Source organism: Mustela nivalis, assembly GCF_964662115.1.
Source record: "Mustela nivalis genome assembly, chromosome: 11".
Taxonomy (NCBI): domain Eukaryota; kingdom Metazoa; phylum Chordata; class Mammalia; order Carnivora; family Mustelidae; genus Mustela; species Mustela nivalis.
Window position 1 is genome coordinate 33,461,609 of NC_139030.1, and position 18,635 is coordinate 33,480,243.

The 18,635-nt window shown below is 43.5% G+C and overlaps 1 protein-coding gene across 1 annotated transcript in view; it reads left to right on the plus strand.

Annotated features, from left to right (window-relative positions):
* KIF5C (kinesin family member 5C) overlaps positions 1–18,635 on the plus strand; it is a 158,814-nt gene that overhangs the window by 109,502 nt on the left and 30,677 nt on the right. Inside the window, exons 13-17 of the mRNA XM_082690904.1 lie at positions 550–618; positions 3,328–3,534; positions 5,595–5,741; positions 12,449–12,637; positions 16,504–16,621. Of these exons, the coding sequence (XP_082547030.1) occupies positions 550–618; positions 3,328–3,534; positions 5,595–5,741; positions 12,449–12,637; positions 16,504–16,621 (730 nt within the window). The remainder of the gene's footprint in view (positions 1–549; positions 619–3,327; positions 3,535–5,594; positions 5,742–12,448; positions 12,638–16,503; positions 16,622–18,635) is intronic.

Sequence of the window (18,635 nt, forward strand, 5' to 3'; positions counted from 1 at the left end):
ATCAAGTGGGAGATCTGCTCATGCCGAAGATTAATTCTCTAGTGAATGTTCTCCAGTCTCTCTAAGTAAGAGATTTGAAGTGGAAATACTGGTCGCTCCTTCCGATCACATGGCAGCATTCCTGGTCATTGATGTGTTTGACGAGATTTGGAACATGAATATATTACAGTGCAGATGGTTCGAAATTCACTGCCTTATTTTTTGTTAGCATCTTTGAATTGGGAGGGCTAGCTCCAAAGTCCCTTCCGATTCCCAAACCCTAGATCTTTGATTTCTGGATGAGGAGGAATTGCGTTCAATATGTAGGATATTTTATATCCCAGAATACCCAGTTGTTTCACCTGCTGAGAAAGGTGGGCGCAGAGGAACTTTAACCAAATCAAGATCCCAGAGCCAGTCTCTCACCTATGAGGAAGCACCACACTATTCCCTTCATCTTATCAGTAAAGCTTACAGCTGGCACTCTGGTATCCGACTGTTGTCGGGAAACCAGGATATCAAAAATGACATAAGTAACCCAAAAACATTAAACATGATGTTTCGTTTCAGGATGATGAAATTAACCAGCAGAGCCAGCTGGCTGAAAAGCTAAAGCAACAGATGTTGGATCAGGACGAGGTAAAGAATGCAATAAATTTTTTTTATGAAGTTCTCTTATTACTCTTTGTTGTTGATGTTTGTTCCAGAGATTTAATTTGCAAAGAATTTTTTCAAAAATCATTGAATCATGTGGACATTTCCTGGCAGATTTCCTTTCAGGGCCTCTTTAAAGCTGATTTTTGAAAATAAATATCTGACTTCGTAATGCTCTGAGGTTTTTGAGAGTGAGTAGCTCGTTGCTACTCGTAGTCTTTGAAGAGCAGAGATAAAGGAGTTTGGTGGTTGGGCAAAGGGGATTCTAATTCCTCATACCCAGTGCCCAGCACTCCTATTGCTTGCTGTTTAGTTTTTTCCCAGCTTTGAAAACCAGCTGGTTCGGGTCTTTGATATACACTATGTACTCATACTATCTTGTAGGAATTAAATAACCAAAGGGGGAAAAAAAAGTAGAGATGGAGGGGACAGGAAGACAAAGAGGAAGGGGGTCCAAGTGCTTACATAGTATGTGTTTGGTACAGTAAAAAGGAGCCAAATTGTTTTCAGTCTTTCCCTGGATGGCATTAATATCTGTAGTGAGTGTCTTTATTGTGATGTGTTTTGCCAAGTATTTCACAAAGAGGAAGCTAAGCAAAGGGTAGATAGCCAATCTGTCAAACATAGATGATTAGCGGTTCTCTTGCTGAGCACCATCGAAGTATTTTTTCTCTTTTGTGCTTTAGAGTACTTTCTGCTTTGTTGCTAATCTGCTATGGATTGGATCACATCATATAATTCTAGGTGGCTTGGGTTCATGTCCCCAGTCCCAGCCTTCCCACAGAGCAAATTCTCTCTACAGCCATAGGTTTTTTTTCCTCTTTGTTTTCCTTTGTTGCTCCAGGGCAATGATTGTGGCCCTTGTCCAAATACTTCCCTTGGCAGGGAGATCACCTATGCTTTTGCAATCAGATCATTTTACTTTTTTATTTTTATTTTTTTAGAAGACTTTATTTAGGGGGCACCTGGGTGGCTCAGATGGTTGGGCATCTGCCTTCAGTTCAGGTCATGATCTCCAGGTGCTGGTATCGAGCCCCATATCGGGCTCCCTGCTCAGCGGGGAGTCTGCTTCTCTCTCTCCCTCTGCCTCTCCCCTCCGCTTGTGCGCACGCGCTCTCTCTCTCAAATAAATAAATAAAATCTTAAAAAAAAAATACAAGACTTTATTTATTTGACACAGAGAGAAAGAGATCACAAGTAGGCAAAGCAGCAGGCAGAGGGGGAAGCAGAATCCCTGATGAGCAGGGAGACCAATATGGGACCAAATCCCAGGACCCCAAAATCATGACCTGAGCCGAAAGCAGAGGCTTAACCCACTGAACCACCTGGGCGCCCTAGAGCAGTCATTTTAAACTGATTTTTCTCTTAGTTTTGGTTGGGTCTTCCATCTGCTTAATGTTTCCTGCCTTCTTCCTCCCATTCTATGCCTTTGCATCTCTAACTTGGTACAACTGCCTATGATAAACTTACTTTATGTAACAGTTAAAACTCAATATTTTTTTTCTATATTGCCAATTTTACATAGGAATGTCAAAAAATACAATAGGCAGGAAGATCATGAAAACGTCCACAAGCCTAGTCATTCACTTTTAACTAATGTTAATGTTTGGGATATATCCTTCCATACATTCAAGATGAATATAAAGAGAAGTTGACAGTTGTTCTTGTATGCTGTTTTGGTTGACTCTGAAACCGACCTGTTTACAGTGTGGAATAATGATAATGTTAACAACCATGGAAGTATTACCATTGTCCTCAGAGATGACTCCGTTCATTCTTTGTTCAGCATTTGGAAGAGCCAGCAGCAACAGAGTGTAGAAAAAAAATTTTTTTAAGATTTTATTTATTTATTTGACAGAGAGAGATCACAAGTAGGCAGAGAGGCAGGCAGAGAAAGAGGAAGGGAAGCAGGCTCCCCAGTGAGCAGAGAGCCCGATGTGGGACTCGATCCCAGGACCCTGAGATCATGACCTGAGCCGAAGGCAGCGGCCCAACACACTGAGCCACCCAGGCGCCCCGAAAATTATTTTTTAAAGATTTATTTATTTATATATTTGACAGACAGAGATCACAAGTAGTCAGAGAGGCAGGCAGAGAGAGAGAGAGAGAGAGAGGAAGCAGGCTCCCCGCTGAGCAGAGAGCCCCATCCAGGGCTCGATCCCAGGACCCTGGGATCATGACCTGCACTGAAGTCAGAGGCTTTTAACCCACTGAGCCACCCAGGTGCCCCAGAAATTTTTGATATGTAATCAAGTCTTTGAGTTCAGCCTATGCAGCTTTAAACCTAAATAAATAAATAAATAAATAAAAATAAAAGAAAAAGAAAGATTTTTGAAACCTCATGCTATTTTTTAAAAATTATTATCTAGATATACAGTGGGATTTCTAATCATGCTGAGCATGCTATATCTGCTTTTTTGGAGAGTGCGTGAGCGGCGGGGGGGCAGGGGGCAAAGGGAGAAAGAGAACCTTAAGTAGGCTCTGTGCTCAGTGTGGAGCCCAACACAGGGCTCAGTATCATGACCTGACCCAGACTCAGCCTTGAGGTTTCACCAACGAGCCACCCAGGACCCTCCCCCACACCCCCTACCCCTACCCATATCTGTTTTTAAAATCACTTTATTTGGGATAGAACACAGCACAGAAACGCTTGAACATTACGTTCACCAGTTTCATGCCATCTCATTTCCCCAGCTTTTGGCTTCCACAAGAAGAGACTACGAGAAGATCCAGGAAGAGCTGACACGTCTCCAGATTGAGAATGAGGCAGCCAAAGATGAAGTGAAGGAAGTTCTCCAGGCCCTGGAAGAGCTGGCTGTCAATTACGACCAGAAGTCACAGGAAGTGGAGGACAAGACCAGGGCCAATGAGCAGCTGACAGATGAGCTGGCCCAGAAAACGGTTGGGGCATCTGCCTCTGGGGGCGGGACTCTGGGCCGCTGCTCCCGTACTCGATGTTGACGTCTGTTGACAGACACTGTATAGGAAGGCAGCTGGCAGGGTGGTTATTCAGTGTCAGAGGCATTCTCTGAAATCTTCCAGTAACTGAAATACCTCACGTAGGTGACTTTTGTCACTCGTTCCGGAACTGGGGATTGTTTTCTATCCAGGGGTTTTATAACCTTAGCAGGGATGCTTTGTGAATAGTCAAGAGAGTGCAGAACTTAGGAGCCACAAAAATCCTAGCTAACATTGTGACTTTACAACTATGAGACCTTAATTGAGATGTTTAAACTTTGTGAGTATTCGTTCCCGTATCTGTAAAATATGGCGTTAATAACAGGCCCCTTTCCATACATGAGAATTAGAGAACGTTGATATAAAGCACTCAGTGAAGGCCTGTGCCTATCCTACAATACCAATAAATTCGTCACAGGTATTATAGTAACAAATGAGCGTGGGTGACCGATGGAAGGTCTGGATGGCACTTCTTGTTTACAGTCTCCTGAATAAACCCATTCCTTCCCCACGACTTCTGGCCGCAGCCAGGAACTGACGGTCCTGGTGGGGAGCTGGTGCTCCCAGGCAAAGACGCTTTCCGCTGTGTGCAGTGAGCTAGCAGCCCCCCAGGGCGCGCATTTGGTGAGGTGGCTGGTGGTGCGATGCTTCCATTTTGTCCTTTTCTGCTTGGAAAATAGGTGGTAGGAAGCCGAATGGCTGTAACCGGCTGCCCTTGGCACCTCGGTGCAATGGCCTGGTATGATGGGACTGTGCCCAGCTTGCCTCGTGGAAAACATCCAGTCCTCCCGGGCCGTGCGTAGCAGATGGTGCTGGAGAGCATTCATCTGCTGACCGTAGAGCCGACGGGAAATGCTCCGAATTCTGTGTATTCACCTGCATGAAGGAAGGCTTTTTAAAGGGCTTCCCAAGATGGAAACTACTGCTTCCGTAGGCTTTAAAAACAGAGCAAAATAAGTGATAGCAATGCCAAAACAAAACCAAAAAGAAGCAGAAAAACAAACCAGAAGTCACCTAGGAAAGGAGACTTCGGCTTTCTCTGCTTACTGTTTTCTGCTGGATCCTTTAATGAGCCTTTCATTTCATTTGCATCTCAAAACAGTGACACATTTTCCCTAATACAGTTCTTATTTTCTGCCACGCCCAAGTATCACTAGACTGGTTTAGAGTACTGTTTCTAGCCAGACCATGGGCAAGGGCGCTAGTATAATAGCCGTGATGGCAGACTTGCCTATGTGTCTTTGCCTGCAGCTCCACAGCTCTGTACTGCAGCAAAATTATTTTCTTTGTTGGCTGAGTGAGTACCAAGACACCAAAGCATGGCTATTCCTCTCATGTGAAGAGTTCATCAAGTTAGTTGTAAATCTCTACCTTTGGGTAACGTACGTGAGAGACGGAAAAGAGATGGGTATTGATGTTTGGCAATAAAAATGGAGCTACTGCTCTATGTTAAGATGGAGGCTCTCAGCCAGTTTTGAGAAGAGATAAAGTGTATTCAATTCGGCTTCACCAGGAAGATCCCAAGACTTTTTAAAAGTTGTTTTCTAAACACATGAATGGCTCTCTGGGCCTTCCTGACCTGTCAATTATTATGAAGTCAGGTGGGACATTTTGGAAAATGGTCCAGGGAGGAGGTTTGCTTGGGTGTGGAAGTGGAGATGCAGGTGGGGATGTTTGGGACCAGGGGACTGAAACAGAACATGTCGAGGATAGGAAGATGCATTCACGCCTTGTTAACCTGAGGGCTCCTTTTGGACTCTGTTTTTAAAAAACATTTCACCGCCCTGCAAATCGTCATGGGATATGTAGACATAACCTATCAGGCCAAGGCCAAGTCTCCTTTTTATCAAAGACGGTGGTGCTATACTCTAGTTTGACTTTTGTTGAAAGTGCATGACATGATAAAAGAACTCCATCCTGTGTCTTGTCATTATTCTTTGCAATGCAGCGGGTATGAATTGGTGGGCAGCTCTTTTAATTTGCTGTTAAAATGTGTTTTTCAGACGACATTGACAACCACACAGAGGGAGCTGAGCCAGCTACAAGAGCTTAGCAACCACCAGAAGAAGAGGGCTACAGAGATCCTGAATTTGCTGTTGAAGGACCTGGGGGAGATAGGCGGAATTATCGGCACCAATGATGTGAAGACGGTAAGCCAGCCCCTCTTTTATCTTGTCTACCTGCTGCTATAATGGTGGGGTCCTAAGCAAGCAGGGTCTGTGTTTTATTCTCCTAAGTATTCAATACTCAGCGTAGTGCTTTGCACCTGCCACGTGCTTGGTAATACTGGAATGAACAAACCAAGGGCTGATTGAATGACTAAGTGAATGATTGGCTGGATTCGGCAGAGGAGAAAAAATTACCTTTCACATACAAGAAACGTCTTCAAATTTTGGTGAGCCTTATGCAGATGGGGTTATTTCTCTAACTTCCATGCCAGTGTCACAGGAGTTTGGAATTGGATAGGTTAAGCAATACTTCTAGTCTCAGAATTGTGTTTCTCTTTTTCTGTGAGAACCCAACAGAATGAAAATTCCCCAGCCAATCAGTATGAATTAGGAAAGCTTTCGGCTGAAAGTAATAGGATTCTAACAGTGGCTTAAAAATAAATCCACATTTAATTATTCACAATATGAGAATTTTGTGTAGAATTTGCTATTCGGGTTGTGATCTGCATCACCTGGGAGTCTGTTGGAAGTATAGACTCTAGGGCCACTGCAGACCTACTGAAATTAGAATCTGCATTTTAACAAGATGGCCCCGGTTAGTCTAACCTTATTCAAGTTTCAGAAGTGAATTTTGATCCAGTGTCTCAATGATGTCAAGGATTCAGGCCTTTTCTTTATTTCCTTTCTGCTTTCATTAGCTTGTTACCTTTCCACATCTGTAGCCTTTTGTCTCATGATAGCAAGATAGCTGCTGTAACACCAACCATCATATCTTCACACAAACACATGCAAGGCAGGATGGGCTGAAAAGGCAGCCAGTTCTCATCAGGAGGAAACTATATCCCAGAAGTCCCTAGTAGATGTCCTCTTATACCTTATTAGCCAGAATTGGGTCATATGGTCACCCCAAATTGCAAGAGAAACTGGGAAAGCAAAGAGAAATAGTATTGCTGTCACTGGCTTCAGCCAATCGTGATGGATCCTCTAGAGTTGTGCACATTGGTGCCACTGGTAGCAAGGAAGTAAGGGAGGCGGGGAGAATGGGGGTGGTATGAAATTGTCTGTGAGCTAGGAATCGAGGGACAAGAGAGTGCGTAGAAAGTTATCAGCCAAGAACAATTATCAGTTACCTGCGGTAGGGAGACATAGAGAGCTAAGCTAGAGATATTTTTAAAAATAGCTTTGTAAGAGTATAGTCTGAGAAGTTTTGACATATTATACTCTCATTAAACCATTACCACAGTAAGATCATGAACGTATCCATCGCCCCAACAGTGTATGGGACTGTTTCTGGTCTCTAGTCTATTTTATTGATCTAATTGTGATGTTAAAACCACACTGTTTTGATTCCTGTAGTTTTTTTTTTTTTTTTAAGGTTTTTTTTTTATTTATTTGTCAGAGAGAGAGAGGAAGAGAGAGCGAGCACAGGCAGACAGAATGGCAGGCAGAGGCAGAGGGAGAAGCAGGCTCCTGCCGAGCAAGGAGCCTGATGTGGGACTCGATCCCAGGACGCTGGGATCATGACCTGAGCCGAAGGCAGCTGCTTAACCAACTGAGCCACCCAGGCGTCCCTGATTCCTGTAGTTTTGTAATCATAACACAGCACCCTTGTACAGAGTAGCCTTCGGTACGTGTGGCAGATTGTGGCAAGCCACGGAATGGTATTATATCGCTCAACTTCCACTTCCTGAGCTCCTAAAATCAAATTCTTTGAGGTCAGCCATTTCAAAGGCTGAGTTTTACATCTGTCTGCTTTGTGGGAACACTTAGATTTTGAGCTGGGATTGTTAAGTACTAGAAAAGGCTCCCCCAATTCTTTCTGTTTATAGACATTTCTGGGAAGCCTAGAAATCCCTTCTTAGATAATATCGCAGATCTAGTCTTAGAGTATACGACCTCTTATAAGCCTAATCATTCTTTCATAGAACCTCTATTGTAACTGAATATTTCATGAATCTTTGCGAATGAATCTAATTTTAGTACAGAATTCTCAGATACTATAAGATTAACCCATTCAGCCCCAGTTGGGTGGCTTTATGTTTGGGGATTTAATTTTTAGAAGCATGCATTGGTACTGAGCTTCTGAGCTTTGGGGGATTAAGTGGCCCATGCAATATGAAGGTGGACTTGATTTATGAGAAGTTGGTGCCTGCTGCTGATAACGATAAAGGAAGATATTTTTATGCTACATTCTAAAATAGAGCTGATAAGAAATGCTAATGAAATCAAGGAGTGTCTGGGTACTTCGGCATTAAAAAAAGAGTCTTTACCTTTGGGAATCTGAAGTATGATTGAAATTATTTTTAAATACTTAGCTGGATGTTTTCAAGATATTTTTGGATTCCAGACATTGGATGCCTTAGTTAATTTCATTGATAACTGGTTATTTTCATTGATAATTCTCACTCATAGAGCATCATATTCTTAATCATTATGAGGTCTTTTTTTTTTCCCCCACAATTATGATTTATTCTTCAGGGCAATGAGAGCTAATGTGTAGGAGTTGTGTGACTGGGCAATTCACTATACTTATCGGGCTTCATTTTCCTGATTTGTGCAATGTCAAGATGAGCCCACATTATCTTACAGGTCGTCAGAAATTGCATGAGTTATACATATATTTCTTAGATCTACATTGTGGGCATAGAGAATTGGTTATGACCTCTCAATAGACATAATTCTTTTATCTAAGAAAATGATCAGATCAGGGAGACATTTGTCAGTGACCTTGTTTTTCTTTCTAAAACCCTATTCAGTTCCCACATGGTGACTCCTGGTCATACCCTGGGAAGAGGGGAAAAGATACCCTCTTTCCAGAATATAACAGGCCCAGACAGCAGGGTAACAGAAGAACCCATATTTCTCCAGTTCTGTCATGTCTTGAAACATTTTCAGAGCCCAGGCAATACTTTGTTTAGTCTACAAAACAAGATGCGGCCACCCAATGATGAGATGAGCCTCGAGTTGACTTTCCCTGGGTTTATTAGTGAACTTCCTCTTCTTATCTTTTTCCTATGTCACCTGGCTTTCTTTAAAACAAAAGTTTCCAGAAGTCTAGGATAGAAAGTTGAGGTATAGTAAATGAAATGGATTGGATTAGTTGCCAGATTTTCTTTTGAATTTGGGTCTGGGTGAAGTACAGGTGAAGAATTTCGGGCATTTGAGGGGCCCTGGGCCCTAGTAGCATTGGGGACATTTCTATAGCTTGGCCAGTGCGGCAGATACATTTCTGCAGCTCCTGGGCCTGAAATCAGCCCTCATCACCAACAGCCTACATCCCATCAGCCTCTTCGATACAGTCTTGGTTGTGTTGGGGCTGGGGTCTTGCTGCCAAGAAGGCTTGCTTCTCCAATCCCCTCCTACCTATCAAGCTCTTGGAAACCACCATATCATGCCTGAGCTCTGTACTGCACAAAGAAAGTGGACATTTCTGAACATTAAAAAGAGAGAGAACAAAAAGAAAAAAAGGGACTTCTCATCCCATTCTGACTTTTAGGTATTGGAATGGCAACAGTCACCTTACTTACCTTTTACTTGGCCTAGAAATGGCACCTTGCGCAATCACTCCATGCTCCTGAGCCCTGGGGTGGGTGGGTATGGGGGTGACTCCTATGTAGACAGGGTGGGAGGGGCCGGCAGCATCGCCTTCCCATAGAAAGGCAGCCTTTTCTCCTGGATTAGTCAGCTCTCCTGAATCACGCAGCTTAGTGTGTGCTGTTGGAGTCATTGTCAGACCCAGTGGAGAGTTATAAATAACATTTTACCAACAAACTTGATTCCCCTCTTGAAATAACAGTTTACTGGGATTACCGAAAATTTTGAGTTTACTTTGAATGACTGAATATATGAACTCATAAGTGGTTAAGATAAAACAAAACCAAAATCAACAAAAACACGACTTTAAAGTAAAACCATTTGTTCAGAGTACCATTTTGTGGGGCAGGGGGGCGGTGTTTCATCAGATTCAAAATCTCCTCTTAGACTTCCTAGGACAAGGGTAGGCTCCAGAAGTTATGGTTCTGGAAAGGGGGAAAAGCATCCAGCTTGCATTTTGGAGGAAACCAAAATGTGTGCTATTTTACTCTTCCCCAATGCACATGGGATCTGGGCATGGAGTACAAAGTGTCCTTGTCTAAAGACAGAGCTGGAAGGGAGGAGGTGTTTGTTCCCTTCCCCAAATGCCCTACTTGTTGGTCTGGTGGTGTTTTCCCCAGGAGTTGGTGTAGGTTGTAAACCCCACATCAAAGAGATGGAAATAACTTACCTTTCCACAGAGGCCGGACAAACACACAGGACATACGTGGTGAGCCTAAAGAACAAGCTTCTCCTGTGTGCTCCACGTTGAGCCAGTCACAAAGGCAGAGGAACAAAACTGCACTGAAAGGTTGGGGGCGTATCTCACCCCTTCTCTTCATGCCATTGGGTTGTAAGCAGGAATGCAATGAGAAACTGTTGGTAGGCAAATCGTTACTGGCAGTCAGAATTAGAAGGGGCTCAGCAAGAACCTTCATTAAAATAGGACTGTGGGTTTTCTTGCTGTTAACATAGGTTCTGCTTTGTGTTGATTTGACACCGGTGTCATTTCACAAATCCTGTTGTGGAGTCCTAGGGGAAGGCTGACACAAAGTTACAGGCACCGATGTAGTCTGGTATACTTCCCATCTGCTACCAATTTTCAGGGTTGATATACGATTCCATATTCCTAGCTCTTAAATTTTTACAGAAAAAAAAATCATCATATGATGAGTTAATGACAGCAATAATGACAAAAGTGGGCATTTATAACGTACTGTGGAACATTAAAACCATATTTGGAATCATTGTCTTAGAACCAATTGAAGCTTCTGTTTGTGGGCTGGGTACTGGACAGCGCTCTTGTGTTCTCCTGAGGGGCTAGGATGCCCTCTGGTGGTTAAAGAAAATATGTGCACAGTTATTTTGCTCCTCTGATTAATTGCCCTTCAGAGCATGTTTACGTCTTGAGAGCAAACGGGTTTCTATCCCAGTATCTTGCTTCAGGTTTTGTTTCCAGTTGAGCTCTGAAACTGAGATGCCAAATATGAGATCATGCAGAAATGCTGGCTTTCAGAATCTTTCTTTCTAAAGGTGGATTTAGATTGTTAAACTCTCAGGTAATTTTATTTATTTATTTGAGAGAGAGCTGGGGGTTGGGGCAGAGCAAGAGAGAGAATGAGTCTCCAGGAGATTCTGCACCAAGCACAGAGCCGGATCCGGGGTTCCATCCCACAACCCTGAGATCACGACTTGAGCCGAAACCAAGAGTCAGCTGCTTAACCGACCGAGCCACCCAGGCACCCCACTCAGATAATGTTAAATAATATAAGCTTGATTCTTATCTCCTTGGAAGGGGCAGGCACATAGAGACAGGGAAATATTGATTGATAGTAAACAAAAAGTCATAGGAAAATCTTCATCTGAAAGGGCATTTGGTAATAGCACATTCTTTTTTTTTTTTTTTTAAGATTTTATTTATTTTATTGACAGAGAGAAATCACAACTAGATGGAGAGGCAGGCAGAGAGAGAGAGAGAGCTAATGTGTAGGAGTTGTGTGACTGGGCAATTCACTATACTTATTGGGCTTCATTTCCTGATTTGTGCAATGTCAAGATGAGCCCACATTATCTTACAGGTCGTCAGAAATTGCATGAGTTATACATATATTTCTTAGATCTACATTGTGGGCATAGAGAATTGGTTATGACCTCTCAATAGACATAATTCTTTTATCTAAGAAAATGATCAGATCAGGGAGACATTTGTCAGTGACCTGAGCAGAGAGCCCGATGCGGGACTCGATCCCAGGACCCCGAGATCATGACCTGAGCCGAAGGCAGCGGCTTAACCTACTGAGCCACCCAGGCGCCCTAATAGCACATTCTTAATTCAATTTTGTTGTTGTTTAACTGAAGGCTATGTAGAAAACCCTTTTTATTTCAACCTTTGCTTATAGAAGCATATTCAAGACATTGAATTCTATTCAAGACTCACTGAATAGGAGACCATAGAGAACAGAATTGAAAAAAAAATTTTTTTAAGATTTTATTTATTTATTTGACAGACAGAGATTACAAGTGGTCTGAGAGGAGGAAACAGGCCCCCTGCTGAGCTTAGAGCCCAATGTTGGGCTCCATCCCAAGACTCTGGGATCATGACCTGAGCCGAAGACAGACGGGTTTACCCACTGAGCCACCCAGGCACCCCAGAATTGAAACTTTGATTTGAATTCTTATAGGGACTCAGAGTCACCTTTAAAAACACTAGGCCTCGCAGCTATTCTAGAAATGTAAGGTGCTGAACATTAAACGGAATACCCTTTCAGAGTTATCCTTTTTTTAATCTTCTTAAGATTAAAAAGAAGTGTATTTTCCCTCTGATAATCACGTCTTTCATCTTAAAAATTAATTGCAGTGAAAACCCTGGCTGATTGAGAACGATATTTAATAGAGATTTTTAATTCAGTCTTCCTGAGGTTTCAGAAAACTTGGGATATATTTATGTAGTGAATATATAGTCACATACAGCTATGATTTTCCGCTCGTGGTCCTATAATTAAGGATTCCTCATCAGAAATCCAAAGACCTTTTGCGGATCCATGGACAGATTTTCGGGGCCCCATGAAGCTCCGGCATTTGTAAGTATAGTTGAGTGTGCGCCTTTCTGTGCTCAGTTGGCAGACGTGAATGGAGTCATCGAGGAGGAGTTCACCATGGCCCGCCTGTATATCAGCAAGATGAAGTCGGAGGTCAAATCCCTGGTGAACCGCAGCAAACAGCTCGAGAACGCCCAGATGGATTCCAACAGGAAGATGAATGCCAGTGAGCGGGAGCTGGCTGCCTGCCAGCTGCTCATTTCCCAGGTAGGTCACCCCTTTCCTCCTCATTTCACTCCCTCAGCCTCTTGAAATCTGCTTGCTCGGTGCTCTTACTGGGTCTGATGGTGCTTGGTAGGGATAGCTGGTGGACTTTGCTTTATATAAGACTTGTCCAAGGCCTCCACAAACAATTACAGCCCAAGCTTCTGCTTAAGGCTAGACTTTGTTGTGTGAATTACATGAATTACCTTCAGTCCCTCTTAAAGGATGTGTCTACATCTCTCTATCTGTGTACAGACATGTAGGTAGAGAGGTAGAGATTATAATGAATGGATGAGATTGGGTGGAAGCTAAAACTCCTATGAGCTAAGGAACATTCCTTCATCTTTTAATCTCTACCACAGGTCCAACTTAATATGTGAAAACAGAAACTATTGCTGCTACTGCTATTATTAATAATAGTAATAGGTAACATTTTAAAAAAAGATTTTATTTATTTGAAAGAAAGAGCGAACAAGTGCATGCCCACACTGGTGGGGGAGGGGAAGCGGGTGAGGGACAAGCAGACTCCCCAGTGAGTAGGGAGCCCAATGTGGGGCTTGATCCCAGGACCCCAAGATCATGACCTGAGCCAAAGGCAGATGCTTAACCCACTGAACCATCCAGGTGCCCCACTAGTAGCATGTAACATTTTAGTGAGTGTTTACAAAGCTCCCCACACTGCACTAAGCTCTTTACATGCATCATCTCACTTGATCTTTATTGTTTTTGTTTTTATTTTTTTAAAGATTTTATTTATTTATTTGATAGAGATCACAAGTAGGCAGAGAGGCAGGCAGAGAGAGAGGAGGATGCAGGCTCCCTGCCGAGTGGAGAGCCCGATGTGGGGCTCGATTCCAGGATCCTGGGATCCTGAGATCATGACCTGAGCCGAAAGCAGAGGCTTTAACCCACTGAGCCACCCAGGTGCCCCTAACTTGATCTTTAAAAAAAAAGTCCTGATAGGCAGGTTTTATTATTATTCCTGTTTTTCAGATGAGGAAGGAGAGACTCAGAAAGATTAAATACACAGTTCAAAATCCCACAGCCAGCAAAAGGCAGATCAGGGACTCAAACCAAAGCATGTGTGCACACAAAGCCGTGAAGGGATTTTTGAGTCCCAGGGCACATTTCGTCTGCTCAGTGAGTCAGGCTGCTCTTCTACCCACTGAAATGGCATTTTCTTTTTAGTGAGGTGGTTTCAGAAAGCAGCAGCTTCGTTTCTGGTCCACCACTGATATCTGAGCTTGGTGTTTGGGGCTTGAGACTTCTGGGTGTGTCACAGTGAGGACTGCTCACTGCCTCAGACCAGGCATTAAAATAGCTGGAATCATTTGCAGGAAATTCATACAAGCACGGAGTGGTGTGTCAAATAATACCGAGAGACTGACAAAAGCATACGTCCTTCTGGTAGGCTTGTAAACAGTAACATGTCATCCCAGAGCCAGCTCCAGCCTTCCCCCCTTCCGCTGTAGTAACCTGAGAGATGCTAATGAGCACATCAGGTCTCCATTTTATAACCAATGCACTAAGCAAAAATGTACCGTAAATATTATCCAGTGTTGGTGTGTGATCGTGAAATTTATATACATTGCTGAGAAAAGTATAATTCGGCCAGTCCTTTTGGAAAGCACTTTGGGAATCAAAAGCCATAAAAATTTAAGTACTTTGGTCCAGTAATTTCATTTATGGTATTTTTCACTGGTAATGAAAATGCAAAAATTTTATTTTATATGTTTATTTCCTGATTAAAATGTGCAAAGCCTATAGGGAAGATGGTGAGTGCGATATTACTTACGTTATAAAAACATAAAATACCCAAACATCTGTTGATAAGATAATGACGTTAAGTTACATGAAAGATTGCTATGCAGCTCTTACAAAAAATTTATAAAACATTGCCATTTGGAAAGAATGATTATATAAACGTAAGTGAAAATGAAAATGCTCAATTATGTGTGTGCTGGGCCTTGCAACTCTATTCAATATGCATCCATACAGTTAAGACCAAGAATAGTTGATAAGTAGGGTTTATGGGTCGGGGCACCAGGGTGGTTTGTCGGGTGAGTGTCAGACTCTTGATTTTGACTCCGGTCACGATATCAGGGTTGTGGGATGGAGGCCCGCATCAGCTCTGTGCTCTGCACAGAGTCTGCTTGTCCCTCTCCCTTTGCTCCCGCCACCCCCCCGTCCCCAACAAACAAAATCTTAAAAAACAAAACAAAATAAAACTGCTACATGGGTGAAATCTATGCCACTTCTTTCTGGATTTGCTTTACTACTTGACATTTTTATAATTTAAAAAAAAAGGGAGAAAATGATAAACCTTAGGGCAGAGTACCGACACTTCCAAGTCTGATATCCAGGTCACCTCTTGTACTGAGAATATGTGCATTTGGATAGTCCTGCGCCTAACGTTTGGAGACCAAGGCGAGAGTAGAAACAGAAGTCCCTGCGTCTGCAGCCCACTGTCTTCTCTTTCCATCTGGGTGCACCAGCCCTTCTGCCCTTCGTGGAAACTGATAGCATTGTGTAACTGTCAACTCTAATCTGTGTGAACTGATGACAGGAGCTGCGGTGCCAGCTCTAGGAGTGGCCTTTATGGCCACTGGAGCAGGGAGTTCCTGGGTTTCTAGTCCTCAGAGTATGGTCTGGAAGGGGCATGGGTTCCATGGGGCAGGCCTCCTTGGCCTACACGCTCTTTGCTTCGCGGAATGAGTACAGCCAGAAGACAGCCCTAGTGGAGTGTTCGCAGTGTGGGGCCCAGGACCGAGGCTCTAGTTGCCCAAGTCTGACAGTGACATTGACTTTGGGTATATGAGATCAGAGTCAAGAATATCAGCATATTAGAATGTTAAAGGATAAATGTGTTAGTGCGTTCTCCATTAGCAACAAATACAGCTTTCTGTTGGGTGCTACTTTGTACCGTTAGAATATACACAGAGACAAATATTTAATCATTATTTCTGGGGATTCGAAAGTCAGAGAAACTTTGGCTCTTTACTTTCTGACATGATCTAAAGAATCTGACAAAATCTTTCCAGCAAAAATGCAATTATTTTCTTCATTTACACTCATCCTTTTCATCGGAAGCTGTGCTTATAACCCGACTGCTCTGTGTCCCATTTCCCAGAAGTTGTTTCACTAGATGAGAGCTCAGTCTCCAGGGTTTTCCTGCTTTCATGTGAACGCTGTAGATCTTGAGTGGGGGAGGTGCCTACATATTTCCGTCTGCTGGAAGGGCGCCCTGTCTTTACTTCAGTCAATGAGCTTCCATTCATTCACTGGTTCCACTAATATTTATTAAGCATCGGCTCCATACCCTCATGGAGCTGACAAGTAAAAAGAAATAGATAAATCTTGCCGAAGTTGGGTACTGTAAGAAAATGTGGGGACCCCAGTGATAAGGACTCTGGGTGGGGAGGGTGGAGCGCGTCCTAGGAAGAGAAAATGTAAAATGCAAGGTCTCTCAGACACAGGAATTGGTGTGTTTGAGAGGAAAAGAAAAGACCATATTTGAGTTCTGAAGACAGAACCTAGAGGTGCCAGTTCCAAGAACGAAGCCTCTGCCCAGGACACTGTTTTCTATGAGGAGAAAAACCAGCTTGGGCTTTGGCACCTCACTTAGGCGGGTGGTGGGGAGGGCCGTGGTGATGAGAGGGGTCAGTGCGGAATGAAGCAGTGGAGCACAGGGTGGAAACAGAGGGCTAACATGTTAGCCCGCGATCACAGATCCCAAGCCGAGGGCAGAATATGCTTTGTTTGGGAGTTGGTCCTCGAAAAAGGGACCCAGGAAGTCCCATCAGACAACTGCCGGCAGGCCGGGTTGCTTGTCCCTCATGCCTCCTTTCCATCTTTTTGTTTATTTAAAGCACGAAGCCAAGATCAAATCCCTGACAGACTACATGCAGAACATGGAACAGAAGAGGAGGCAGCTGGAGGAGTCCCAGGACTCGCTCAGTGAGGAGCTGGCCAAGCTCCGAGCCCAAGGTAAGTAATTGACTCCTTTGCAGGTGTTGAGCTCTTGGCCTACATCAGGTACTCTCTAGTTGGCCAAACTCACGACATTTAGTTTTGCTCATTTATAGCCTTTCCAGGTCTCCTGAAAAACAATGGAATAATTGAGGGAAGGGGGTGTAGTAAAAAAAAAAAAGTTAGAATATTGCCCCCGCCCGTATCTGCTCCTCTTCCCAGTTCCCTCCATCCACCCCGCTGCCCGAGTCAGTCTTCTCTCCTCCCCCTCTGGCCTCCAGTCTGTTCCCATGACCTGTCCATTTGATCTGCTGGATGCTGTCTGCATCTGCTCATCTCCACCTTTATTTTCACTATCCTTAATCTTAATGAAGAGTTGTGACTGCATCGTCTAGGGAGGCTCTCAGCCCATCTGCTCCAGGCCAGCCACTGTGCTGCTTCTCAGGGAACTCTTCTAAAAGCACCTTCTATCTTGTGCCCAGCCCCATGCCTCTGACCCTTCCATGATGTCCCCCTGCTCTTAATATAAAGTCTGAATTTCTGCCAACGGCTGCCTGCACCCTCTGTCCTTGGAACCAACTCTTCCTTTTGCCAGACAGACTCCTGATGCCCTTTGCTTAGGGAAGTGCCTGACACATAGGAAGCACTCCAAAGATAAGAATAAATAGAAAAAATTCAAGAGAGGTAACTAGAAATGCAAAAACTGGAATAGGTTTTAAGAACACATGCATTGCCGTGCAATGGACACACATACCATGAATTGCAACGAAAATTGTTAGAGTTCTTTTAGAAAGCATTTTGAGGATAGGGGCGCTTGGGTGGCTCAGTGGGTTAAAGCCTCTACCTTTGGCTCAGGTCATCATCCTAGGGTCCTGGGATCGAGCCCCGCATCGGGCTCTCTGCTCAGCAGGGAGCCTGCTTCCCTTCCTCTCTCTGCCTGCCTCTCTGCCTGCTTGTGATCTCTGTCTGTCAAATAAATAAAATCTTTTCTAAAAAAAAACTTTTTGAGGATAAATAGCAATTATCATAACACATTCCATACCTTTTGATCCTCAAATCTCAGATATTTGTTGTAGAATTCATTGTATTAGCAGAAGGAAGAAAAGGCAGCCAACCTAAATGTCGAACAGTTAAGCCAGCTATGGGATGTTGTTTGAAAGAACATGTGTTGTTTTGGAGGTGAAGTACGTGCAGGCTGTGCAGCCCTGCTTACAAGGCATCCTTAGATTAACGATTGTAGTATGTAATCTTAGCTTTACTGGGTTATAACATCCAGGAATCAATGGATACTTGTGTTCCAAGGCCTGCAGATTAATATTTGAAGTGAAAATTGTTTTGATAGGGTAGTAGGATTGGTGGTGATGCCACCTCTTTTTATTTCCTGTATTGTTAATGTAGTTACTTGCTCAGTAAATACATTTTGTTCCAAATGTCTAGGCAAATTTAGAAAGATCGAGAACACCCTCAGCCCTGCTATGACCTTGTCATGTTTCTTTATGTGATAATGGATGAATGTCAGAGACAGCATGCTCCCCGTAATACTTGGCATTGAAAAGAACTTTTCTCTCTCTCGTAAATGGCTTCTGTAGTGGTGCCCTAAGTAGAAATAAAATAGAGGTGAGAAGATCTAAAATAAAGTGGAACAGACTAGATAGAAAGCATAATGACTTGCATGACTCTGTTCTAAACCATTTTGCTACCCGCGTCCACCCCTCAGGCTGCTGCTTGCTGGGGGTGCCGGGTGTGTGCCCCTGACCAAGAATAGGCTGGGACAGACTCCCCCTGGAGGTGTGCCATGCACCAAATGTGGGGCCTTCCTTTTTAATCTGGAGTGTGTTATTTTTTGTTTTCTTTGTTCTTAGATTTTTTGTTCTTCTGCTCTAGATTCTTAGAGAATAAACAGCGTCCTGATGGGAGGTAAATTAGCTCTTTCTGGAACTCTAATAGTGGCATTGCATCCAAATGCCTCTCAACTTCACAGAGTGCTTTCCAATGTGCAGAGCAGGTTGTTGTACCCTGCTGCAGGGGTTTC